Raw genomic sequence first — 26870 nt, 5'->3', positions numbered from 1 at the left:
AGTGAGCAGGTACAAAATGGAGATGGAGAAGAGCTATTTTAGGCAAAGTGCTATTTCTCTTGTGGTCTCACTAAGGCTGCATATGAGGATTGTTAGAGGGAATAGCAACATCAGGCCTCTATTTTGCCATTTGAAGAAGCAAAAAGAAATGCACCAAGGAGACCTTAACTTGGACCACAGGCAACCTTAGGCACCTTTGCTCTCCCATATCTAATTTTTCTGCCACTTCATTATTGCTTTGAATAATGTGGCTGTCTGCTATTCATACAGGGAGAAGTGAATTTTATTGGGTGGACCTACTTCTTATCCCTTGCCTCAATAAGAGTTCTATTCTGTCTCTTGAAATACACAGGATTTGTGCATGAACATGCATCTGAACCTTCTGTGTACATAGTTTCTGCTAAACGGTGTACTCTGTTCCTGCAGTAGCATAATCCTGGCTGCTGCTTTCTAGTTCTCTGAAGTCTCCCTAGCATTCTGCTAGGAATCTGTTCTGTTCATTAGTGACACACTTAGTTGCTTCATCCAAATGAATTTGGGCACGTGCATCAAAATCCAGGCTCTAGCTGTCTGCAGCATTCAACTCCATTCAGTCTGATCGAGGCTGCTCTTGGAAACAAGCTGTGTTTTGTGCCGTGAACTTCTTGGAGTTAAGAACCTTCTAATTCATTATTTAAGTATTCAGAAAGATCTTTTTCAGTGTCATCAAATTTGGCTTAAATCAGGGATACACCCAAGAAAGAAGCCGCTTAACTTCATAAGGCATATGCTATGGCTGTTCAGGTTAACATTAACAGGACCAGGCAAATGGAGCTTTTGTCTTACTCGTGTTTGTAATCCCAGCAGTTGCTTTTGTTTCAGCTAAGGCTACAAGAAGTCTTTCACAAATGTGTGCAGTTCTAGTCACCTACTGTAAGTGAGAGCTACTGATGCTGTGTGTCTATTAACGTGATTGATCCATTGCCTATTAACTACTGGTCTACCTATACTATGCATATCTCTGCATCTGGCATAGCACTGCAGTTGTGCTATAGTTACATCTCACTGGCAAATCAGCCCTCCTGGGATTGACCAGTATATCCAAGCTTTTCTTCTGGCTTAGTGGAGCTCCTGATTTATTGCAATGCTTTTTGCACTGATCCCTGAAATGCACTGTTAGGTGTTTTTCCTGTAGGATAGTTAACACTTATGTTCCTGAGGACTGGATTAATGTCTCTCTTAAAGACTGAAGCTTGTTGTAAGCTGCATGTAGCTCCCCAGTCTGCAAAGTAAGCAAGACCAAACAAGTGGCCACTCACCTGTCTTCTGGTTTTGACTGATTAACTGTAATTATCCCCAAAATTGGTCTTGGAGTAGGTTGACAAGTGACCTCTTCCCAGCATGACAGCTTCTGTCAAAGAGAAGCTTGATAGAAGCTCCCTGCATGGCAGCTTCTCTTGCAGAACAACTCACTGCCTACTCTTGTAGGCAACTACTCTTTAGTTCTAAGCAACTTCTGAAATCCACCAGCATTATCACACTGGCTGACTTTCCTGCCCAACAATTCCCTTGTTAATTTTGATAATCTACACACATGGCATAGCTATGAAGAGAAAAGGAGAAAAGTTACAGACCTGTGTCTGTTTAATTTCCTCTGCAATATCTGGATTAGCTTGATTGATGACAACTTTCTCCTTGCATCTTGGAGTTCAGAAAATAAGCTTCCTTTGCTCAGTCCTCTCTTGTCATGCTTCTGAAGCTTTATTCACTCTTAATATCTTCTTGGAGGGCTACTGTCTTCATCTGAGTCTCAATTTCTTTATTGGTCTGTACCTAGCACAGAAAAATTGCTGTCTTCAAATTTGATTTTTCTACTGTGCATAAAGTAGCTCCTCTTTATTGCTCTGCATCTCTAAAACATCTGCTGCAAAGGTATGGATGTCGTCTTGTGTTCTGACCTGAACAGAGAGGTTATCTGAGAACTTTAAGTCCCCCTGCCCCAAGTTTGACTTGTAGAAGGACTGTTCCATAGGAATCTCAAGTTGCTTGACCTGAATACAAGGTTTTTCCACTATAGCTTTAGCTGTTGACAGACACAAATTCAGGTTAACTTTTAAGAATAAGATCTTGTGGAAGAACTCTAATTTGATGTTTAGCTTACTTAGTATCCTGGTAGTTCTGCTGGAACATGCAGACTTAAAAATAATTAAAAAAACCAAAACAACAATTATAGGCATTCGGAGAATGTACCTGCCAGTAATAGTGTTCAGTTCTGAGTTAATGTCAAACTCCTCTAGCCTGTAAAAACAACAACAAAAAAACCCAAATCAAAAACCAACAAAAAACCAAACCAAATCAAATAATCAACGCAGTACCTGGGACTGCATAGAATGCTGTTTGTGTGTCTTAATGCACAAGCTGGTAACGGTAGGGGCTTGTTGATCTGACTGAGTAGTCACCCAATTACTGGAATGCTAATGCAGGCATCTAACTGTCCTAATTTGTTGTCTATAGTATATGTTGTAGGTAGTAACCATCTTCTAAAAAGTCTAAAATACTCTTAACTGCTCATGTTAGCCAAACTGACACCATTTCCTTTTTAGGTAACTCTTTGCGCTCTAACCTGATTAGAGACTACCAGAGCAGAAGCTCAGTGCTAGGGAGGTCCTAGGCTAAAATGTACAGTATTTTGCTCCTTTTTTCTACTCACCATTTGCGTTCTTGTGGAAGTCTTTTACTTATTACTATCACATATAAAACATTGGTTTTAGTAAATGGTCTTTACAGAAGTTCTGGTTGGCCTCAAACCCCAAGGAATTACCTTGGGAAAGCTGAGCAAAGGTGTCCTCTTTGCTTTATTACTGCCTATTAAAATTGATGAGATTTATATGGGAACATGAGCACCTTTAATTGAATACTGGACTTCTTAACTGTACCTGCTGAAAGCTTTAAGTTCCTGAAAGATGCAAGTTAGTAACATCCATGGTGCTGTTTATAGAACTTGAAAACAGCTTGAAGGAAAACAGTTCTAAATAACCACCTCTAAAATACATAGTAATGTCTTTTTAGGTAATAGCTTATTTTCTTGAAGAAAGAGCTTTACTCTGAAGATGTAGGGTAAATTTCATCTGGGCCAGGAATACTGTGCCATGTCTGTTTCTCCTTTAGCAAATGAAAGCTGTTATTTCCAATGACTTCAAGCGGAGCACCTCTTCCATAATTCTTGAGAGAAGTGAGAGGTGTTTTGCAACTGCAGTATTAACTTTAAGACTGTTGCTATTATGAACCCTGGTAGTTGCATGCAGATGATCTAAGGACATCTTGCTTTGCAGAGGACATGTATCTACAAAGAAGGAAGCATGTTTAAATTTACTCTTGATAATAGAAGAACTGGAAAATAAAACCTCCACTGTGAATTACTCCAGAACTTCCTTTCTTCCAACTTCAGTACGTTAGAACACTTGCCTATGATCTTGCACTGTTGAACACTGTAGAAGTTTTCTAAATTCTAAAAAATAAATCCTTTATGCTACTCAAAGTTTTTTCACATGAACTGGCTATAACTCAAGGTTAAGGTATCCCAGTCCTGGTGGGAACAAAGGTTTCCCAGAGGATCTGGTAGCTGAGTTCATACCCCATGTCTCCTGTGAGAGTGTGCTGTGCTCTGCCTGTTCGAACTCTCACCTTTATGCACTTTTAGATTCACTCTCAAGTGCATTTCTGTTGAACAGTGAGGGCAACTAATGAAATAGTGCAAGAATGAATGTATTTTGGGTAAAAACAACTCACTTAGCAAAGCTTCAAAGTCACTGTTTATCTATGAACTTGCTGATAATTCTCAACTACAGGACTTCTCATTTGGTGTCACTTTTGGTACTGGGGTTGTGAGGGTAATCCTGTGAAAAGGATGTTTTCCTAAGAAAATGATGGTGAGTCACTGAATCTGGGGTGGCTTTTTAAAGAGCAAACTTTGCATTTCAGTGCAGGCAAAAGTCCAAACTTGCCTGCCATGGAGCTAAATATGGGCTTTTAACTTCTCAGATGTTCAGTTTGTTAACTCTTTTCTTTGAGGCTAAGCCTATAACAATAACACCACATGTTCTGTAAATGACAAAGTTTGGAGGCTTTTGGTGAGGCTCTCTTTCACTCTGATGAAAGCTGTCTTTCAAATGTCTCTTAACTGAAAACTGCCACTTAATACAGGTGGGGGGACACAAGGAACTATGTAAGACTACTTAAACTTTGAGTTGCGATTCTCTAAGCTTAGAACTGCAGAGTAGTTGAGGTTAGAAAAAACTTCTGGAGACCGTAGTCCAGCTCTTCTCAAGCAGGGTCAGCTTCTTTTAGCTCAGTCTCTGTCCTTCTGATAGATCCTAGTCCTGCAATGTGCAAAATTGGTAGGATGATTCCTGACTGTGACCCTTAGTATTGCTTTGGGTTCTAAATTTGACGTGATGGAGCTTTTCTGGTGAATTTCTCCATTACAAACCTGCTGTTTCTCATAGCTTGTGGTTCTGCTGTCTTGGTGGGGTGTTTAATTGCCCTATTAATGCTTGTTCTTAAAAATGGAACCCATGTTGGAGCCATCAAGCACTTCACCAAGATAGACAGGAGTAGTAACTAGCTGGCTAATCTACTTAAGAGAAAAGTATGATTTCAGTAAGAGTTCTCTTGTGACTTCTGACAGTTGGCAAGCATCCCAAGTGACTCATCTTTAAAAACACTACAGAATTCACAACACTTTATTTACTCAATCATAGAGAAGCTATTATTATTACTGAGCAGACATTAAGGAGACAGATGTACATGGAAAATGTCATCTTTGCAGGCCCAGTGAAGTAAGGGTATTAAATTATAATTCATTGCTTTTCAAGTGATAACAAATGCAATGTGAATTTGTCAGGGCATCAAGCCTGGCTTCTCTTAATGATGAGGGAAAGCTATAAAATCTCTTGATATTTTTGTCAAGCTTTAATCCCATCTTTTTTTAGAAAATAAACTTGTTAAATAGTGTGAAGTAAGAGCCTTGAAGAAACGAATGGGCTTCATAAAAGGGAGTTTATAACTCAAGGCTGACTCATGGAACTTGTAAAGCACAGTGGGAAACAGTATTAGACTCCAGCAGTAAGTGTCTCATGTCTCAGAGTTGAAGCCAGCTGTATTGGACACTCCTTAAATTGCATAAGGATCTAAGTTCCATACAAACAGGTAGTATTGATAGTGTTTTACTCTAATAATTGTACTGCTGTACTAGCTCTTTAGTACTTTCACAGAATACCTATTGGTGGACTGGCTTGCAAGTATGCAAGTGTTCCCTGAGGTTTTCTTCTGTCAGGCTCTTTTGTTTACTTGTTGATGTTTTCTGCTCTAGTCAAGTCGGCTGAGACTTTTCAAGGTTTCTTTCCTGAAGAAGAGTGGAAATAATCACTTAAATGACATGTCTTGATTCTGTTCCTGACAACTTTTGGCCAGTAGAAAAATTCTGCTTTCTTTCCTCCCTGAAGTACAAGTTACCAAGCTGAGAGCAGAGTAGGTGGTGACACTGGCAATGGATTTTCATGAATTCTGCGTGGGGGAGAATACTGGGAAGGACTAGGAAGTCCAAGAGCAGAGCTCAGGAGATAAGAGCTGAGCCAAATGACATCTTCAGCAAGTGAAGAGAGCTGCTCTGCTAGCACACCAAAACTATGCTAGGTTATTCTTACAGAAGAATCAGCTTCCTTTTATCAAGTTGTCTTGACTTCTAAACATGACACTCAAGATGAATTTACGTTCACCTGTATAAAGGATGTAAGCGTGAGATGATACAGACTTAAGATTGATGTAGTTAGATATGAAATCTGATGTAGCTAAACATACTAAATGAACAGGCTATGAAGCACAATAGTCTACCATTAATATGCTCCTTGAAGGATGAATAGTTTTATCCAAAGTAAACTGCATGCCAGTGTTGCAAATCCTTGGGCAAGTAGCAGAAGATGCAGGTCTTCTGGGAGAGAAACCATCCCAGAGTGAAAAGTTGGTCTGCCCTAAAGTGAAGTCAATGAGACTGATTCCTTTGGATACAGGTAAGTAGATGCTGCTGAGTAAGAGCTGCTCAGACTTCAGTTTAAAATTCCACCACTGGTGAAGTTGGTCAAATTCAGTGCTGTCTTTACCCATCCCCTTTCTCAAACAAGGAGCAGGGGTGAAGTTGCTTTCATGTTGCTGAAGTGATGGTCTGCATGTGTTCAGGTCTCCTTGAGGGTGGGGGGATGCCTTCTGAAGGTGGTGTAGCCTCTGGGACTGCTGCCCACCAGGAGCCCCACGATAAGCTCAGGAAGGAGAGCATCTGCAGCCAGTAGCACAGGTCACTGTGTTGGCAGGCTTCTGGGTGTGATCTGCTTAGTAACAGGGGAGGGAGGTGCAAGGCATCCTTGATGGGCAGGATTACTGGATAATCTTCTGAAATAAGGCTTATTCCACTAAATTGAAGCAGCTGTCTTGAGCCACTTTCAAAAATGAAAACTTTCTTAGCACAGCTGTTTCTACACACTCAGAAGTCTGCTTTGAAAATATTTTAGTGTATCTAAAGAATAAGGCAAATGTCCTTGGGGCACCTATCTTAGAGAGCAGTCAAGAGCATAGTGCATTAAGTAAACCTAAATACTTCTGAACTTTATCAGCTGCGTTGACTCAGTTAATCCTTAAAGTTGTGGGACAGCTTCATGATACTTGGCAGTGAAGAGAATAGTATGCAGGAAGACTTCAAGCATCAGAGTGTCATGAAAAAAGTGAAACAAAGTCTTTGGAAAAAAACCCAACAATTTTTACTGCATGTTTGTTCCAGAATAATTGCACTTCTGGTCTGGAGCTTGACTAGGAAAACAGATGAAAGCTGTTTCCTTGCACTTAATGCTCTTAAGAGTTCTGTTGTTTGATCTCCTTTGCAGTTACACAACACGAAATCAATGAGAGAGAACAGCAAGTATCCAGTAGTGCTCTTGGCTCTTGTTTTTCTGAAGGGGAAAATACGCACTCACAAGGTTGAGTGGTCCTCTCTGTTGTGGCAAGTTTCTTCAGGCTGAGTAACCTAATATAGTGTTATAATCATGTAGTCTTGCATAATGTATAGTCTTACATATTTCACTTCCTAAATTTATGTCCTTCTCACAAAGTAAACACTAGCAAGCTGGCATATTTCTGCTGTCTGAAGTAGTGTCAACTGAAATAAAAGAAAATCAATTAATTAGCCTTACACTTACAAGTTCAGCTTAATGCCTCCAAAGTATGAATTCTCAATGTGCAACACTTGCCTTGGGCAAGAGACACTGCTGTTGAAAGTATTTTAGTTTGTTAATTACGTTAGCTTTATTGGCTAGCCACTAACATTGCAAAGATTTTTTTTTTTGAATACTGGACTACATTGTAAGACGAATGGGTAATGTTGCCCTCCAGTGGCTAACGTTTAGAGGATACAGAGCCTGTTTGCACTAGCAACAAAGAATCAATCATTCAGAAAGTCTGCGATTTAGGAGTAGGATGTTAGTGTAGACCTATAGTCTTCTTGAAAAAGACAAATAATGGTGATGTGTGAGAACTTAAGTGTTCAATATATTAAGGTTGTATTAGGACTGAAGTTTTTTCCCCTTAAGCTGTAGCTAAGAAGGACATAATTTTGAGTGTCTTTCCTCTGTTCAGTGAAAGACTTTTTTTTTGCCACTGTCTAATCAGATCAGTTTGCTATGTGATCTTAGTTTTGTACAGAAATTGGAAATAGGGTCTGGATTTGGCTTTACAGTAGTTTGCTTCTCAATGTTAACTTTGAGTGGACTTTTCAAATAACCCTAAAATAACACTTACTAGATTCTTATGAAACAAGTTGCCTTATTTTTCTCTAGAGCCACCCGTTCTAGCTTGTAAATCCATGTGTTATTTCATAAACTGATATTCTTATCTGCTATATTTACAGCTGAAGTAATGTGTAGTCTCTCCGTGGTTCAGAATGGAAAGGGAAAGCAATAAATCTGTCTCCAACAACTCTGGTAATATTCTGAGCCTTGACGGGGGAAACGGCTGGCTCTTTTGCTTTATATTTTGTCTTTCCCTTCGTGCAAAGCCAAACGATGCTTCATAGCTAAACGCTGCGGACGCGAGTGTGATGGGCCGAGGCCGGACAGGGATGCGCTGCCCCGTGCGTGGGGATTTGGGCTCGGGTGGCGCCACGGAACCGGAGGGACCCGGAGCCCCGCGGCTATTGCTGGCCGCTGCTGCGGAGCTCGGAGGCTGGGAGCGCCGGCCCCCCCCCCCCCCCCCAACCACCGGCCGGCGGGGACCGTTTCGCGCCGGTACCGACCCGGCACGGGCGGACCCGGGGCGGGCTCGGCGCCGCCGGAGGCGGTGCGGGGTCTGCGCCCCTCCCCGCGGCGCTGGGGCGGGGCGGGGGGCGCGGGCCCCGGCGCTCTCCCCGCTGCCAGCTGGCTCCGGGCGGGCCCCGCCGCCCCCTCCCCGGCCCATCCGTTATTTATCGGCCTCCGCCGTGGTAAACACCGGCGAGGGCGCGCCCGCAGCCGCCGCTTCGCCGCCCGCCCCCAGCCCTGCCCCGTGGCCCGGCCCTGCCGGGAGCTGCAGCGGCCCCGGCAGCTGCCGGCCCGGCTCCGGCGGGCGCAGCCCCTCGCTGACCGCCTCCTCTCTGCGCTCTCCCCGCAGGACCTGTCTGTTCCCCCTCGGGCTATAAGAAGGCGGATGATGAGATGTCCGGAGCCACGTCCTCGGCGGATCTGGACGAGGCACCAGCCCGCACCATTTACTTGAACCAGCCCCAGCAGAGCAAGTTCCGCGACAACTGGGTCAGGTACGGAGCGATCCCCGCTTGTCCCCTTCCCGGCGGCAGCATGCACACCCCGCAGCCCTGGGCAGCGAGGGCTCTGGCCCCTCTCCCCGCCTCCTGCCCCTGCCCAGACCTGGTTTCGACACAGCGGGTTCTGCTGCTGCCGAGGCAGCGGGGTTCGTGGGCCAGAGCGGGTGCCGGGGTCCGGGCAGCAGTACCGGGGAGAGGCAGCGAGGAGGGATCCAGCAGCAGCGAGGGATGAGCTGCTTCTGTCAACAGTAGCGAGAGTGGGGAGCTCATGGAGCTGCCTGGGTACGTCACATAAAAAGGTCTTCACTTGCATCTCTAGTAGGGCCACTGAATTTTGGAATAATGGGACCTAATCAGTATTCTTGGACACAAGAATTGGATGTAATAAGAACAAGAAATATATATAACATTCCTGGACCCATGAAAACCTATTGTGATATTTGAATAGAATTGGCTTTGTAAACTCCATGGAGTGTTCTCTTGAAAAGTAGCAGCATCCAGTTTACTAGACAACATAGGGGGAAGACGAAGAAAAAAAAAAGACAAAAAAGGTATAGAATAGGAAGGAATAAAAGAAAAAATAAATCTAACAGGACAGGAATAACTGAATAACTATAGAGTTTACAGACTCGCATCCCCATGCATGCAAGGCTATGGGTCCACTTGTCTTTACTTGAAGACCAAAGGGAATTTTCTTTGGCGTTTGGAGCCTTTTATTACAGGCATGTGTGTTTAAGACTTCTGTTGGTATGATTAATGCTGTTATTGCAGTTTAGAAACACAAATAATGTGCAATGAAACATGAAGTATAAGGATGCATAACATAAGCAAGTTGTGGCAGTGCTTGCCATGCTTGCCCTGGGTTAGCTAGGTGAACAGATGGCTCCTGTCATGACTAAGGAGGAGTGTTATTTAGCAGGCTTCTGTCTGTTAATGCAGATGTTTGGGTTATTGTTCAAAGAATGGTTTACACAATGAGTGCCTTTGTGAAAAGAGAGGAACTTTATATCCTGCTGAAATGATGATTTCCATTAGTTGGTTTATTGTGTGTATTATCAAGGGCAATTCGAAGAATATCCTCTGGAAGGATGCTGGTGTGCGGCAACTTATTTATACAGGATTTTCTCTTCAACTTTGACTTATTGTATACTTGCCTAGGAAAGCCTATGGTTTAGGAGCAGTGTTAAAGTGACAGATTTTCTTAGTGTCTTTCTTTCTGTATGTGGGCAGCAACATTGAATGTTTTCTCACTTTATTTTTATTTTTATTTTTCCTTGACTGATTATGAGCTGAGATTGACTGTTTTCTATGGATAGACTACTTGTGCTTTTCCTGCTTTACAGAAAGAAAAGCAGGGAATGGAGGGTTGGCAGAGTCTGTAGTTTGGGTTTTCCTGAACGGTTTCTGTTCTGATCTTGCTTAATTTTATAAAAAAAAATATATGTGTGTGACTCAGTGACCAAGAATTTGTTCCTGATAGCCCTGTTAACAACACCTGAGCAAGCTGTTGTCAGGAAGCCACTTCCTGATAACTGTAAGCTTTTCAATAGTTTTCTTGCAGCTTTGCCTCCTGACAAAGGCAACTTCAGTCACAAGGAATACTGGTGTGTGAGGGACAGGACAAAATGCAGGTAGGGTGGTGGGAAAGTAGAGGTGTTTGCATTACCTGTTTAGGAATATTAGCTCCTTGGTGTTATTTGGAAAATAAATTCACTTTTCATAATAACTCGTTCCTGCTCAGTAGGAAAGCTTTGATCCCTTTGCCTTTTAAAAGGGTGACAGGCTTTGGCCGAGTGCTCTCCATCCTCTGGGTTAGCTTTCTTCCCTCAGCCTGGTGGGAATGAAGGCAAAGGTGGCTTGGGCTTGTAACATCTGAGTAATGGTGCTTTGTATGGAGTATAAGTGGTGGTTTATTTACTCGCTTGCTTGTGTATATTAGAGTTGCTCTTGAGGAACTGCAATTCTGTATTGTCCTTGGACTTCCTTACTGTGTCCAGCTTCTGCTGTTGGATCTGAAGGCTTTTTGTCTCCATAGGAAGCATCAGTGTACCACAACACAAGGCGCTGTGTAGGCAGATAAGACCCTGTACACGAGTGCTTATGGAAAATTAAACTGAAGGAGATAATAAAACAGTTTGTAAATCATGTGACTTCTGACCATTACTCCTTTGGTAGTCATCAAGGATCCTCTGAAAAACAGTGGGAATTTGTGGATGTTCATAGGAAGCTTTACAATAATGGATAGTGTGGAATAGCTTGCTCAAAACTAAGCAAAGTACAGCAAGAAATGGAGGTGCAGAGGGTGGGGGAAGGTAGGTCAGTAGTATGGCTTTTCGTTTAAGATGTTCTAAGCATCTTGAGGTCTTTAATTCTTTTAATTACTATTAAAAGTTATTTCCCATGTTTGTGTGTGGGAGCAAAAGGAAAAAGTACCAATGCTGTTGTTTTTTTTAATTTTGGACAAGCTAGGCAAAACTAATAGCTTCCTAATACGCTTCTATATAGCATATACTGCTGTTCCAAAAGCTAAGTGGATGGCAGGATGGGGTGAGGCACTTACACTTCCAAAAGTCTTGAAGTGTGAGGATGTGGAAGGACGAACAGTTTTCTGCTTGTGATTGGTCTTTTTTTTTTTCACTTCCCCAAGTTTTCTGGTATAAATGAGATTATGAGAATTTATAGAGCAATGGATAAATTTTTTTGTGCTCTTCAAACTTTGTCACAAACTGTTTCAAAACCTAGTGCTGTAAAACTGTGTGAAGTGGGCTGGGTTTAGCTGGGTCCTTTACATGTGCGGCTGTCACCATTCTCTATTACACTGCTGCAGCAGTGATTCCTTCTGTAGGAACACAACAGCTTCTAATGCAGGTAGAAGAGATTTCATCCTTATGGTGTTCAGTTTTAAAAACTCTGTATATGTATCTCTTCAGACCTTCTAATGAAAGGTAAATAATGCTCCACTTTCAGCTGAAGAATTTTAGAAGCTTTGAAATATATAAAAAAAGGAACAAATATAACTTTGTCCGGCACAGCTGTAGCTGTGGTATTAAGTATGTTTGCTTTTATGAAAGCTAACTAGTACCTGGTTTTGACTTGTTCAGTGTATATATAACTTAAATATTTATCTGTTTATTAACAGGAGTGTTTCTGTATTTAATATTAAACTCTGGTAAGAAATCTATGTTCTGAAAACTTCCAGCTGTTGTGTACACAGCTCTATGCCACCTAAAGGCAATAATTTTAATCTTCTACTCTCAGGCATTCTACACTTAGGGACTGAAGTCAACTAACAGCCTTCATAAACCTAAGATATCTCTGTCTACAGACAGTGTGAGATAGTAGCCAGCCTTCTACCGAAACCCCAGACAGCATTTTTTCACCTTTCCTTCCAATAAGCTGTGGGAAAAGGCTTTCCTTGCCCTTCTTGAAAATACTGTGTTTTTTTTCCTTCTAATTCAGGTGTGAAACACAAAATGGTAGTGGATCATTAATGTTTCCAACCTCTAACTCTTCTGCTGTTTGCTCACACTGAATCAAGCCATCATGGTAGTTTGTACACTCACTATGCAGATGATCAGCACAGTGTGAAAATAAATGTTTAGCAGAAGTGACGCTTGTCTGGTGGTTCTGACTTGAAATGTGTTTTTTCCTATGTAGGTCTCCCTGATTGCTTAAACCATTGCTTTTTTCCTAAGTTTGAGTAATAATGTGATTACCTGAATGGTGCGGGAGGTGATGCCAAGTCTTTGTCTTATGGTTTGAAAAGAAACTTGCTTATTGCCTTGTAAAAACACAGGGATACAGATGGGATGTGATGATAGCAGTTTGAATCTTGTGTCAATACTTCTGAGAACGAAACTAATGGCACAAACAATTTTCCTAATATCTACTTAGTGGCAGGTGAAGACTGATTTATCTTGCTTAAAGTGAGAATATTCTACAGATCTTGCTTTCATGTAAATACAATTCCTTGATGTTATTTTTTTAATACAGGAATTGACTCAGTGACTTGTACTGGATGTATAACACTACTGCACTGAAAAATTCTTACAGTGCATGCAGTAAATGTGATCAGTTAAGTGATTGAGGCCTTCACTTGTTGTGTATATGTTAATGTTGATGTAAAAGTAGTTGGAACTTCTGGTTTCTTGATCCGGAAAGCATGAAAGTGCTGAAAGAACTTTAAAAGGACACTTACAATTGTCTCCACACTTTCCTTATATGTTGCTGTTGCTCTATGTAATATTCTTACGTTCAAGGCCTGGTAATGCATCCTGATGCAAGTCTGATTTACATCTGAATTAGGACTCCCAAATTCAACCTCTGTATGTGGCTTGAGGATGTGGTTGGGGCAGAGGAGCAGTCAAGAAGGGCAAAATTCTACTCATATGCTTTTCAACAAGAATTATGCATTCAAGATCCATTAAAACTTTCTTATCAGAACAGGACTTGGTAGCTTGATCGATTAGGGAGGTCCCACAAGATGCATTCCAATATCAACAAAATTCAGTGTTAAAAGTCTTGTCTTTCGTACGGGTAAAAGCTACATTGTGTTAGAAAAGATAATGAGTAAGAAGCTTTCAGTTCCCACTTCTAATCTGTACAAGGTCTTAAAACTCAAGCAAACTGAGAATGAATTTCTTATTTAATAAGGCAGAAGCACCACCACTAGGAATTTAGCACTGAAGACTGTAACAAGGCTTCTAGTCTCACCACAAGTCCACTGTTAAAAAGTCTCTTGTTTACCTGTAGTCCTTGACTGTCCCATGAAGGTCTGCAGGATGCTTGCTGGTGCCAAGGTTGTAGGTGCAATCTGGATTCTTCTTTAATTTCAGCTGTATGTTGCAAATGAAAGCAAAAAGCATTGCTTTCTTGGCTTGTAAAAAGGTGCTGTAGCTTCTACTTGTAATTTAGAGCAGTTGGTGCAGTTGGTGAGGAGGGTCTCACTGATGCTTAGTGGGTCCCTGCTGCTGAAATATGAGTTGGTGGTATCGATAGCCAGTTAGTATTGACCCTTGTAAGATGATGTCATGGTTTCAGCTGGGGTGGAGTTTATCTTCTTGCTGGCAGCTGGTATAGTGCTGTGTTTTGGATTTGGGATGAGAATGGTGGTGATAGCACACACCTGTGTGTTTGGTTGTTGATAAGCAGCCAGGGCCTTTTCTGCTCCTCACATCATGCTGCTGGTGAGTAGGCTGGGAGGGCACAAAAAGTTGGGAGGAGACATAGCTGGGACAGCTGACCCCAACTGACCAAAGGGATATTACATACTATGTGATATGCTCAGTACATAAAGCTGAGGGAAGAAGGAGCTAGGGGAGGATATTCGGAGTTACGGTGTTTTTCTTCCAAAGTAACTGTTACATGTGATGGAGCCCTGCTTTCCTGGGGATGGCTGAACACCTGCCTGCTGATGGGAAGCAGTGAATGAATTCCTTGTTTTACTTTGCTTACACGCTTTACCTATTAAACTCTCTTTACCTCAACCCATGAGTTTTCCTTATTTTCCCAGTTCTCCTCTTCATCCCACTGGGGAGGGGGAGAAGTGAGCGAGCAGCTGTGGTCCTAGTTGCCAGCTGGGGTTAAAGCACAACGCATGAATATCCCAAGTAGTTTTCACTATGATCTAACATTGAAAATGTGAATAGTAGTCTATGTGCAAGTGCATTTATCTGCACTTCTGCTGTGCACTAGCATTCATCTTGCACTAAAATGTACCTTTGTTTCTTTAGGTAAAACTGCCCTTACTTGTGTTCAGCTCTGCTCTTTGTAGAGTTCAGACATGGTAGTTGTTTATACTAGTGTTAGTATTGCATTTGGAAATCTCTTCTGTTGTCATGTGAACAGATCGCTTGCCTGACTGCAGAAAAGCATTTTGGAATTCTTCAAAGAAGGGATGTATTATTATATTCTGAATGGTGCAAGTGTAACCATGTATTAAACTAATCCCCTGCTAACTCTTTTCAGTTCTAGGTAGATCCTGTTCTTAACTGAAAAGAAATGCTCAATGTGATGTGTTTCTTGTAAATCAGCAAATACTTAATTTTCCTGCAGTGCAGCTGTTGCTGATACCGTAATCTATCACAATGGAAGAGGCTTGATTGAAGCTATAGAAGTATTGTTTTAGCCATTAAAACTCACAAAAAGTAACTCATATTGTATGCCTGGTGTTGATGTTGCATTTCCAGATTATGCCAATGTATTTGAAGTTGCTGCACCTTTTGTCTTAGTAGGCTACTCCTAGGGCCAGAGCCCCTGCGCAGTTGAACTCTGTAATTTTGCCTAGATGAAATGTCTGAATGAAAAAAGAACATGTGAGAGAGTTCTAATGCCCTTCCACCTGCTGCATGCTGAGCTCTCGGGCATCCTGAAATTGTTGTGTGTTTTTTTTTTTTTGGCATCATGACGGATTTCATACATCATCAGTAGCAACACAGCAGGGAAATTAAACTGGGTCTTTTCTGTCTTTTTAGACAAAATCTCTGTTTAAATGACTTTCAGACACTGCAGCCAAAGCTTAAATGCAGTCTGACTTCATGCAAACAAAGCTGCTTTCCCACATATTTGTTAAATAAATATTGGCCCATATTCAGCAGTGTGTATTCCCCTGTGACTCTGCATTTCTACTTATTCTGCCACTGTTGGTGATCTCCATACAGAGAAATATGTGAACAGGAAGAGACTAAATGTTTTTGGTGATTCTTTGTGTAGTTTGAGTGAGGGTGGAGTCTAAGCAGGTGTCTTTCAGGACTTGGAGGTGGCATGTAGAATAAATCACGTTTTCTGAAGTATCTTGCTGTTTATAGCTGTGTGTATAGTCTTCTGCTCAGTGCTTCAACGCTGTCTGACTGCTGGTGGCCTGTAGAACAGGGTAGAAGCGTAAGAAATCCTCTTACGCTGACCTCAGTAGAGCTTATAAAACTGTAACAGCTTTCCGTATAGTTTCTGTGGACTGCGAAGACACTTGCTCAGTTTTGAGAGAAATGTAAGTGTTCATTTCTCCGAACACCCCCCTGCTTGTTACTAGAACAATAGCTGCTTAAATTGTGGTGAAACTTGGATTAAATAATGGCTTTAAAATTGAAGTTAGCTAGCTGTCTAAAAGATGGAGTGCTAACTTACATGCCTTGTTTTGATATTTTTTTCAGCCATCTTCATATCAATACTGCGTGTTTACTGTGAAGCTTATTTTGGGTTTGCACAGTAACTAAATGTGGTACTAAACTTCCTTTATTTGACAGTAGTATTTCTGGGTTAACTGTTCCAGTCAGCTCTATTTTATCGAGTTGTACTTGCCAGCGGGGCTACTGAAAAGCAAAGGCATATTTCTATAGGGATGACCTGACAATATTGGAGCGTGCTGAAACAATATCATGCCTACAGAGCTTTTAGTGCTGTTTCTAAACAGTCTTTGTCTAATGTATTTGTTACTGAAAAATAGCCAGGAGTCTGTTCCCCTTTCTGTAGGGATTGCATGAATAGAGAACAAATGGAAAGGCATTTTCTGTTTGCATGCATTAGGAAAAGGCTCCAGGGTACAGGATTTGGAAGCAAAAATGCTATCACTTCTATTAAATGTGACCATGAGGTCTTGTTTTTAGGTTAAACTGAGTGTAAGCAGTTGTGCTAATGCCTGCTCTGTATTAAGACTCCCATGAGCACTACTGTAGGTGGCCTTTCTAGTGGAAGTAATACGTGCTTTGGCAACATCAATTACACTAGTTTTTGTAGTCTTTCATTGCGTATGTATGGCAAAAGTCTTGCTGATACTGGGGTAATTTGGCACATGATACTGTAGGTTAGGAATTCTGAAAAATCACACAGTTAGGAGCTGATCTTAGTGAACTGCAGAGTGATAAGATTGCTGTGCTTCAGCAGACAACAGTTCATAATGCATTTTCATGTATTTTTGTCTTAAAAATGGTCTAAACGAAGCACTTTAAGATAAGCTTGCTGCAGGTGCAGCTTCTGAGGAAGTGCAGATAGCTTATCTAAGCTGGGTTTGTCAACCTGAATATCTTGCTCCTGAAATGGAACTTGTGCATTAGGGTAGATAACACTACTTGCCAGCGGAAGCAATGATAATCAATGAATATTGCACTTATCACCCTGCCTCTTTACTAGGCTTTGGTGTGGGAGGCAACACTAATGATGTGCATTACTATAAAGTAATGATGTAAGAATATCTTTGAGATGTGTCTGCTAATTTAGATTTTTCCCTTGTGTAAAACACTCTTAAATCTCATTGGCTAGTTGTCTGCCTGACAGCTTGTCTGCTTATCTCTTTTTTTTTTTTTTTTTTTTCTTCAGAAAAGCTTCAGTGTCTTATTACAGCAGACCCAAACCATTATGGCCCACAAAACCAAAGTCCTTGTGGAACTTGACCTGAAGGGGAGTCTGTGGGCTGGCCTGATATGTCCTGACTCTTAAACCTGTATGAAACAATCTTTTTCTCCCCAAATCATGTGATTTGAGAAAAGACAACTCAGATGCTAAGATGTGATGAGTTCTTCCTGTTCTTCCCCTCCTTTGTGTAAAAACAAACAAAAAAAAACAAACCAAAAAAAACCCCAAAAAACCCACAGCAACCAAAAATCCCCCCCAAAAAACAAACAACAAAAAAAACCAAAAAAACCCCCCAAAAAACCAAAAACAAACCAAAAAAAACCCAAACCTTGCAAACAAGTCTTCCTTTAGTTGCTTCTGGTGGGAGCCTGTCCTGTGAAGGAAGGAATCCTTGCACTAAGGGAGATGAGGGGAAGCGGTGAGGTCCTTGAGATGAATCATAGAATCATAGAATCATAGGGTTGGAAGGGACCTCTGGAGATCATCTAGTCCAACCCCCCTGCCAGAGCAGGGTCACCCAGAGCAGGTTACACAGGAACGCGTCCAGGTGGGTTTTGAATGTCTCCAGAGTTGGAGACTCCACCACCTCTGAAAACTGCCCCACTCGTAAAAGTTTCACTAGTATCTGGGCACTGCAGTTTTAAGGCAATGTAAGCATTTTCTGTATGCTGCCAAAGCTCAGATAGATAGATTAGTACATCTGACTACTCCCAATCAGTTTCACTGTCCATGTGGATAATTTAGGACAACAGATTTATCCCTCTTACAGTATTACAACAGCTTTGTTGGAAAAATCTTTTGGCATTTGGTGTTTCAGTGGCTAGGCAGAATAATGTCCTTTAAACAAAGTTATTACCTGTTTTGTCTTCTGATGATATATGAACTTGTATGTGCAAGATGTCATTGTAACTATAGAGAAGCTGTAGGGGAGTGCAGGAAAAAATGGAAACAGAACAGGCACTTGGATTATGGGCAGTGATTGCTCTAGAGCTGGGTGACAGACGTTCTAATGTGATGGCTCTTGGTTCTTGGTCTTGCTCTGGTCAGGTGTTTCCGCTTTTAAAAAATAGTATCTTGTAGGATTCAAGTCATGTACTTTTTACAGTGCATGAGCAAGTCTAGCTCCTCTTGTACTCCTCTTCTGACCAAAGCTCAGTCTGTCTCAAAATGTGGAGTATTTAAGTGTCACATGCCCTCAGAAGTGTACAGGCCATACATAGAGCAGTGAAACCCTTGCTGGCTAAAGTCCTCCTCTGCAGGAGCTGTAGTTTCAAGGATTCATCTGACAGTAAAGCTTTTGATTAGACTGGGGGCTACTCTGCTTCAGGTGGAAACTGCTGCCTGCTGGAATAAACCAACATTGGTTGTTTAGGGCCTAGTTTCCAGTCATCCAGTAATAGCTGCATAGGCATATAAGTAATTGATCCTTATAAATCTTCATGATGTGTTCCTTCAAGAATTTGTAATTGGTTGATTTTTGTGTGTCTGTAGCGAGTTTCATGATCAAAATACCCCATCTTCCATGTCTTTCAAGGAGGTAGACGATCGTCCAGTGTCATAAGCGTGCAACTGCTAAAAAGGTTGTTCATGATGCCTGGAACTGTAGCAATCTAGCTAGTATTCTGCATGGCAGCATTGTTTGTTGGTGAGATGTTCCTATTAATGACCTTTCTCTGTACCTGGTATAATAATTGCCTGTTGTTTTTTTTGCATTCATGTAGTTTAAATATCACTTGAAACGTGTAAAGCTTGCTTCTGTGCCCCCTGCAACAGTGGTGACTGTCTGGAGGTAGCTTGTGCTCATTCTGCTTCTGTGCTTGAGAGCTATAGCCGAACCTCTGAAACTAATGTCAATCTTGCCATTAAAAGAAGGATCATGTGCCTGCAGGACCTTAGTATGCACACACACAGATACACTGAAGACAATATTTGAGCGCTTAATTCAAGCAGATAATCTTGGATATTTTTTTTTCTGTTACAGGGCATCTGATCTTTTGTACATATTAATGGAAACAAAGCCTGCTTGGTGAAAGAATAGTTCCAAGTCTTAATGTTCACTTTAATTACCTAGCCCCTCTGCTGCAGTTCAGATGTCTGTGCCTGGCTTTCTTACTAATTGTTCCTGCAAATTGATGTGTGTTAAAAGCACTAACATCAAGCAGTACTCATTCTTCACCTTTCAGATTTGAGAGTGTTTCAAGTATGTGAACTGTGGAATGGACACTTGTGGGTAAAAGCTGCCTAGGAAAGGACAGTTTATTGTACTTGTCACCCCTGTAAATGAGACCGCATGTGTCTCAAGGAGGTCCGGTTTTCTTTATCATGATTAGCCTGAAGGTGATGCTCATCTCAGAGTTGTATAGGTTCTCACGGAAGGTGTTGGATGTGCTTTAGATGTCTGACTGTGAAAATGTAGAGCTGTATTCAGCTGCACATTGCTAGCACGCATACACTTCTCAGGGAAGTAACTCTCTGTCTCTATTATTGGCAGCCTTTGCTTCTTCGAGTAGAGTAAAACTTGACTTTATGAAAAAGTTCTGGGGAAACAGGGGAAAATGGCACCTTATGGGAGTTGTCATGCAAAAATTTCAGGTTAATAAATGGAGGAACTACTGGAAAACTACAACTGAGTTTCTCAGTGCAGTGTTTGGTACTTTTCATTGGAGTGTTAGCAAAATAATTAACTAAACCTTGGTACTTTTAGTAGCAGGGTACTAAGTTATGTGAATTACACCATTTTTTTTCAAATTATACAGAGACTGCTTTCAGAGAAATCTCTGCATTGCTGTAGAAGCTGGGGCCAGACTCTCAGTGGTAGTGATGTGTATCCAAACTCATTTAACAGGGTTTGGTGGTGTTCCTCCTGCCTTGCACAGTGGTGTGTAACTTGAAACATGACTTAAATGAATTAAGTTGCAGATGTAGAGGAAACATCTCTTCTAATGTTTGCACACCTGTTTAAACATCAAACTTGTATAGTTAAGCAAGGTTTACACAGTTAACAGCTGTTGCTTTAGGAAAAAACAGTTGTTTGGTTTCCTGCATGTGCTGCCCTCCTCCCCCTGCCACAGCCTGTTCTGTGAGCTGCAGACCTGGTGTTCTTGGAGTGGGGTACCAGGCACTTCTTTGAAGATGAGATGGCTCTGACTGGGGCTGGTCAGAGGGCTAACCTTTGCAGGTATTTATCTTCAGTGACTAAGATTGTGCTATGAATGAGCTGACTGATTTCTACTTGTTCACCTGTAGATTTTAACTTCTTTCTGAGCTTTTATCCTGAAGTCATCTACAATGCATCTATCTGTTGGGAGGGAGCACAAAGTTTGTGTTTTTTTTGGTTTATAAATACTGTATTTGTCCTTTAGAGAGCTGTTCTTCAGAGCCAAATTAATCAAATACTCCTGCCCAGTTTACAGTATTAGTTAGCTTTTCACAAAATGCTTTCTTTTTGAACAATAACATGCACCTTCTTTCTATATATACACATGATTACTCTTCTGGGCCTGTGTGGTAACAGCTGGATGTGCCCCTTTCTAATTAGAATGGTAGCTATTTTCTGTAGGCATCTGTCATGTTACTTAAGCAATGGATGGAGTGGCTTAATATGTATGAAACACACTTAAAAGAGCCTTGTTATGTTGGCATTAACACAATCATTAGAATAAGAATATTGTTTGCACCAGTTACTGTAAAGTTGGTAAATGGTAGAATGTTGTTTAATAAATGTTTCGGCTTGATTGCCATAAGACAAATTCTTGCTCTAATGTAGTCATAGCAGTGTGGTATCCAAGGGAATAGTATTTTGATATAAAAATTTGCCAGCTCTTGATATCTAATTAGTATTGCTTGGGGAATTCACTTGTAGTGTAGGTCTAAACTATAACTTGATTAACCCATATTTTTAAAATCACAAGGTACTTCTGAGACATGTATGTTTAATTATGTTCTTTATTATAGGAAGGTTATTACATGTGGGACCAAGCAAATGTGGCTTAAAACAAAAAATACTTACCGCTGTAAGAAACAGCACTTAAGAAATAATTTCTCTTCACATATACAATAAGTAATGTACTACGTTACATGCTGTAAACCCAGATGCATGTTTTCACTCAGTTGGCTTAATTGGTGTACTTCATGTTGAAGTATGACCCCCTGCAACTTCTGTAAAGTATCACATTGATTACTTTAATACACAATTCTGTTGAGCAGCAGTAGCAATAGGAAGTCTATAGGCTGTAGTGCTAGAAATGCTGTCATGCTGCCTCTTTAGTTAAAGTAATAACTGATTTGCATCAAACCTAGTAGGGGTTAGCAACTGCTTGTATGGGAAACCAGGTGAAATTGAAATATAACTACCAGAGGCTAATAAGACGGGATCTTAGTTGTTGTTAAATTGATCATTTTGTTCAACTTGCAGCACTGTTATACGAAGCTCTATTCTGCACCCTAGAGTAGAATCACTGTGCCATGCTGTCCCTGGTTACTGTTTGATTCTGGAAAATGCAGCAGTATATCACTAAACGGGGAAGAAAAGTTATTAAAGCAAAAACATGGTCTTGGAGAATGCAGTTCTCTAATCCTGTGCATACAAAGATAAGAGAACCCCACTGAACTTAACTGCTTGTGGATCAAGGTTGTAGTAAGAGTTTTATGCATAGCAGTCAATTGTGAAAGGCAGACTATGTAGATAAAGCATTTGATTTGTATTAGTCCTTTGTGATTTGTGAATAGCAATGACATGGATTTCAATTGATCTGGAATGCTTATTGGTGGGAGAGAAGAAAAGAAGCATTTCACATAAAGGACTAGCCTTAATGGAAAGGTGCTCTTGACACTTCCAGGAAACTTCAATAAAACAGTATCTTGTTTGTGCTTGAGTGTTCTGTTTTTAGTGCTTCAGGAAACAATTTTTCCTGTTTCTTGAAAGGAGTATCTTGAGGTTTTCAGTTCCTTGGAAACCGAAGCTGCCTTAAAAAAACCCAAACAAAACCAAACGCACCAACTAAACAAAAAACCCTTCTGAAAACAACAAACCACGAAAACCCAAGCAAAATGATACCTCAAAACACAAACAAATACTCTTGTTACAGGTTCCCTGGCTTTTGCAGTGCTTATGTTCAGTGTCTGGGGGGACACCTGAACTACAGCTGCAAGCACTTGGCTCTTAAAGATCCAACTCATGCTGATGCCCTGTAATTAACAGTGGGGGAAGGTGCTGTGCTAATTCAGGGTGGGAAAGTAAGGCAGAGTTGCTCTCCTTCCTCTAATGTTTTTTTTCCTTGTATAATGGACCTCTGTATGCTACCAGATGGACTTGGTCTCTCATATAGCTCAGGCAGTGCAAGGAAACTCATCATGCTGCAGAACCTATCTCAAGAAGGTGTGTTGATGACTGGGTTGTAACTAGTAAGTTAAGACAGCAGGGACTTGCATGTAAGAGTCTTAATCTCTTTGGTTGTTAATCACTTTTAGGTTGTTTTTGCTAACTTGACATATGGGGGTGGCTTATAGAACTCATTTAAATTGAATGGTTAAACCTTGTCATGGTGACGCTTTTCCTGAAGTTGTAGCCATCATGGTTTGATGTGAGGAAGACAAGGAAGTAACATAACACAGATTGTTGTGACCAATGATTTAAGTGGGACTGTCAGCCTTCTGGGTCTGCATGAGACCTCACTTGCTCTGTATAGCTATTCCTAATAATGCAGGCAACTTAACTTCCTCTGTGTTCGATATTTATCTCTTCTGTGTGATCTTTCTAATGTTGGCTCTTAGAAGCCTACATGTCATAATCCCTATATGGTTTTTCAATGAAAGACTAAAAGAAAAATCTTCTAATCTGCAGCACAGCCAAGTACAGCGTGGTGACATTTCTACCTCGATTCCTGTATGAGCAGATAAGAAAAGCTGCAAATGCATTCTTCCTCTTCATTGCCTTACTGCAGGTATTGTTTTGTTGGCTTGCCTTGATTATAAAACGGAACAACTTCTACTGCGTTATGATTTCAGTTGGTATGCTTAACTGCAAAGAAATTCTTAGACACGTTTCAATAGTAATAGTAATGAGGTGTGTACTTTATAATTGAAACTAGAAGGCAACTTGAAGACTCCTTCCAATGTAGTTGGTAAAATCAAGCTACTTTTATCCTTAATGAGGACAATCAAGAAGTAGTATCGTAAAACAAGGAGCTATTGACCATACTGAGAAAAGCACATGTGGATTCTTACAGAACTGCTGACTGTTTAGATAGTCCGGATTATCACTGCTTCTAGTTAATTACATTAGTTGAATGCTTTTCTTGTGAAGAGAGGAGAAATAGAATAAAAGGCATGTACAAAAGCTTTATATTCTACATTTATGGTAGTAGTTTCTTCAGATCTGCTGAGAAGCTTGGGCTAGTTTGCCCACTGAAATTGGATGTCAGTCAGGCACAAATCAGAAAGCTCTGTGCTCTCTCCTCTGAGAGCTTTGCATAAAGTTCTAAATCTGCTAGAAACTAATTTTAAATACAAATATAAAATCGGCATCTCTTCTCCCTCTGTTCACAGCAAATTCCAGATGTCTCTCCAACAGGAAGATATACCACCTTGGTGCCATTGCTATTTATTTTAACAGTTGCTGGCATCAAAGAAATCATAGAAGACTATGTGAGTATGATTACATGGAAGGCAGTACTAAAGACGGTGTTTCAAAAAAGCCACATAATGCCACAAAGCTGTGCATCTCAGAAGTCTATTGAGTCATTGGTGAACAGCAGCAAAATACCCTTTTGACTTTCAAAGCTCTGAACTTGACTAGAATTTCTGTAGTACACTGAGATAAATTAATCACTTTCATTATAGATGGTGAACAAAGAAACAGTAGAAGTTAGGACACTTGTTTCTACCTCTTCTAACTTGTTTATTCATGCTTTTATTAGAAAGGTCTGGCTAGGAAGACACTGAAGAGTCCTGACAGATATGACCTTTTTAATTGGTCTTGAAAATTGGAGGGGGGGGGGGGGGGGAAGGAACTTTAGCATAGAGCAAATTGGTTTGGGGAAAATCTGCACTTACTTGGATAGTGTTTATAATAGAGGTCTTTCTGCTTTGCAAAGTTCTGATAAATAAAATAATTTAGAAATCATGTAAACAAACAGCACATAGAATGTATATTGCAGCTGTCTTCTAAATATACTATTCCTCACTGTTCCCTTGGTTTTGTTCTGAAAACCAGTTTTGGGGACTTAGCTTTTTTTGCTGTTGATCCAGGTTTAAGCCCTGACTTAAACCATTTGGATTTAGATGATCTTTGTGGCTTTAAAAACAAACAAACAAAAAGCCATAAAGGGAAAAATGACCCAATGTATTATTTTGCAGTTTGTCATGTTTCTAGCTGTAATGGTTTTGGAATCTAATGAAGTGTAATGAAATGTTTTGTTTCCTTGCAGAAAAGGCATAAGGCAGACAGTGCAGTGAATAAAAAGAAAACAATAGGTAAGACTAAACAATCTTTAAGTTAAATACTTAAAGTGCAAACAGTGAATACCAGAACACTTACTTTTGAACAATTGTATTGCTTAAACAATCATGATTGTGGGGAATGCATGTCTTTTTGGACTAGGTGGTTACTAGTATGTTAGGATTTTACTTTTCCAAATGTTTCAGACTGATGCTGGTAGCGTGATGTATGTGCAGCATTATTAGAATTTTCATGAAGTTCATGTAACTTCAAGGTTGTCCGAAGTTATACAGCTTTCAGCTCCTCCAGGAAAATGACACAATCTTCTCCCCTGCCAAACTCTACCCTGATTATTCTTTAAAAATAACCAACCCCACCCACAACAAAAAAACCTGAAACAAACGAACATGCCTCTGACAAAAAAAACCCAACCAACCAAAAAACCTCAACAAACCCTTGAAACACTAAAAGTTGGTGTGAAAGAAATTTTAAGTCATTTTCGTAAGTGCTGCTGCCCTTAAAATACAGGAAGAGCTCTGGGGACTTTGTAGATTCACTTTTCTGAAGTGTCACTGAAAGAGATTTTAACACTGATATCCTCTGGAGGCCTGCATGTGTCCCTAATATATTGATACTACTTGGCACTGAATACCTCAAGACATCACTTTTGTTTTCTTCATCTCCCTTAACTGAAAACCCGAAAACAGAAAATCTGAAGTTTATTGCTGACGGCCCTACGGTCAGTCCATGCTGCAGTTCTGGGATCTCTGTGTTCCCATGTCAGACGGCTCTGTTGCTGCTCCTCTGCAGAGCATCTGCAGATGAAACAGAAAACACAGGGACTTGACTTTTGAGCAGAGGCCCTTCCTCCCAAGCACATCTAGCTTTAGTGTCAAAAAGCTAGAGAAACGCATAAAGGAACATGGGGAATGGAATAACCTGACGGCTCCACGCTTCAGTTAACAGGCAAAAATGTTTGTAGGACTGTTTTCAGTGAGTTGTTTTTCCTTCATGCTTCAGAAGTTAAGTTGATCATTGAGATTGTATAGCAATGAACATCAAGAAGTATTGCTTTACCAGTTCTTCAAGGTAATTTCTCTACAAGAGTCTGGGAAGATGTTTCAAGTGTTATGAGAAAGTTTCAAGTGTCAGGTTTCATTAGTCATGAGAAATCAGCAATTAACTGTCTGTAGCACAAAAGGTCTTGTTATAGGTCATATGAAAGACTATTCTTTCAGAGGTCACATAGGCAATTCTAATTCACTTGTGGTTAGAGAACATGTGTTAACAAATACTTCAAAGGAAGCTTATCATAGTAATTGTGGAGAGACAGCCTTAAAGAAGACAAGGTATTCTTATGGAGCTAAATGGAACTCAGCACTTGAAAAATTGTTTTAGTTCAAGTTTTATTTTTTTACATTTGAATATTCTAAATACAATTTTCAAAATTATGCTTAAAATTGTATCTTCATATTTCTTAAGAGGAAGGATAGAGGTTTGTTTTTGAGACTTGTGTTATACGAATGAAAAGCTAATTCATGTTCAAGGTGGGATTAAGATAAACTTAGGTTCTGTATGAGCCTTTTCGTTCTTATAGCTGAGTGAAGTATAGTCAATGCAATTCAAAAACAGTTCAGCTCACTCAGAAGTAGACATCTACTGGCTGCTTAGCTGTGTTCTGAACTTCACTGACTGCAATGACCAGGTGCTTGTTTCAGTAACATTCATGTAGGCTTTGCATTTATCCTCATGTTTAGTTTTTTTAAGCAGTAGTGTATCTTCAAAGCACACTTCCTCTATTAAATTTCCCATTGAAAAGATTGGTTTGCTTTGCAGAGTGGCTTTGGTATGTAGGAATTAAATTCCTTTTGGAGGAAATAAAATCGAAAGCTCTCTTCCAGGTGAGCACTGCACATCTCCATTAGGAGCTGGAGCATGTTAGGCTCTGAGCACGTGTTTCATGTCTTGGACAGCTTCACATGGTCTGTATGGAGATGATGTTGAATCCAGGGACCAGATTAAATGTAATTCCAAGTGAAGCCCCTGGGCAGCGTTTTCCATAGATGTAGAGAGCTCAGTAATAACTCTTTTGATGTATTGATTCTCTCATTGTCAAATTATAGAACATCCCATGAGCATTTAATACTGTATGGGATGCCCTTGAATAGCAGTCAAGTGCAGGGCTAGCAAACTATTGTGCAAGACTGGTGGGAAATGCTTGCCCTGCAGGAGCAGTATTTCAAATGGCCTTATGCACCTAGGCTGAGT

General features: G+C 40.6%; 1 protein-coding gene across 4 annotated transcripts in view; it reads left to right on the top strand.

Moving 5' to 3' along the window:
* ATP8A2 (ATPase phospholipid transporting 8A2) overlaps positions 1 to 26870 on the top strand; it is a 353486-nt gene that overhangs the window by 32879 nt on the left and 293737 nt on the right. For 3 of the 4 annotated variants that reach the window (XM_063331450.1, XM_063331475.1, XM_063331458.1), the window contains exons 2-5: positions 8668 to 8812; positions 23007 to 23106; positions 23711 to 23809; positions 24592 to 24637. In XM_063331450.1, the coding sequence (XP_063187520.1) occupies positions 8668 to 8812; positions 23007 to 23106; positions 23711 to 23809; positions 24592 to 24637 (390 nt within the window). Of the gene's footprint in view, positions 1 to 8400; positions 8501 to 8667; positions 8813 to 23006; positions 23107 to 23710; positions 23810 to 24591; positions 24638 to 26870 lie in introns of those variants that run through there. The other variant, XM_063331467.1, reaches the window with a different exon arrangement.

The sequence above is a fragment of the Chroicocephalus ridibundus genome, chromosome 1 (assembly GCF_963924245.1).
Source record: "Chroicocephalus ridibundus chromosome 1, bChrRid1.1, whole genome shotgun sequence".
In the NCBI taxonomy this organism is placed as follows: domain Eukaryota; kingdom Metazoa; phylum Chordata; class Aves; order Charadriiformes; family Laridae; genus Chroicocephalus; species Chroicocephalus ridibundus.
This window is presented reverse-complemented; position numbering and strand designations above follow the sequence as displayed.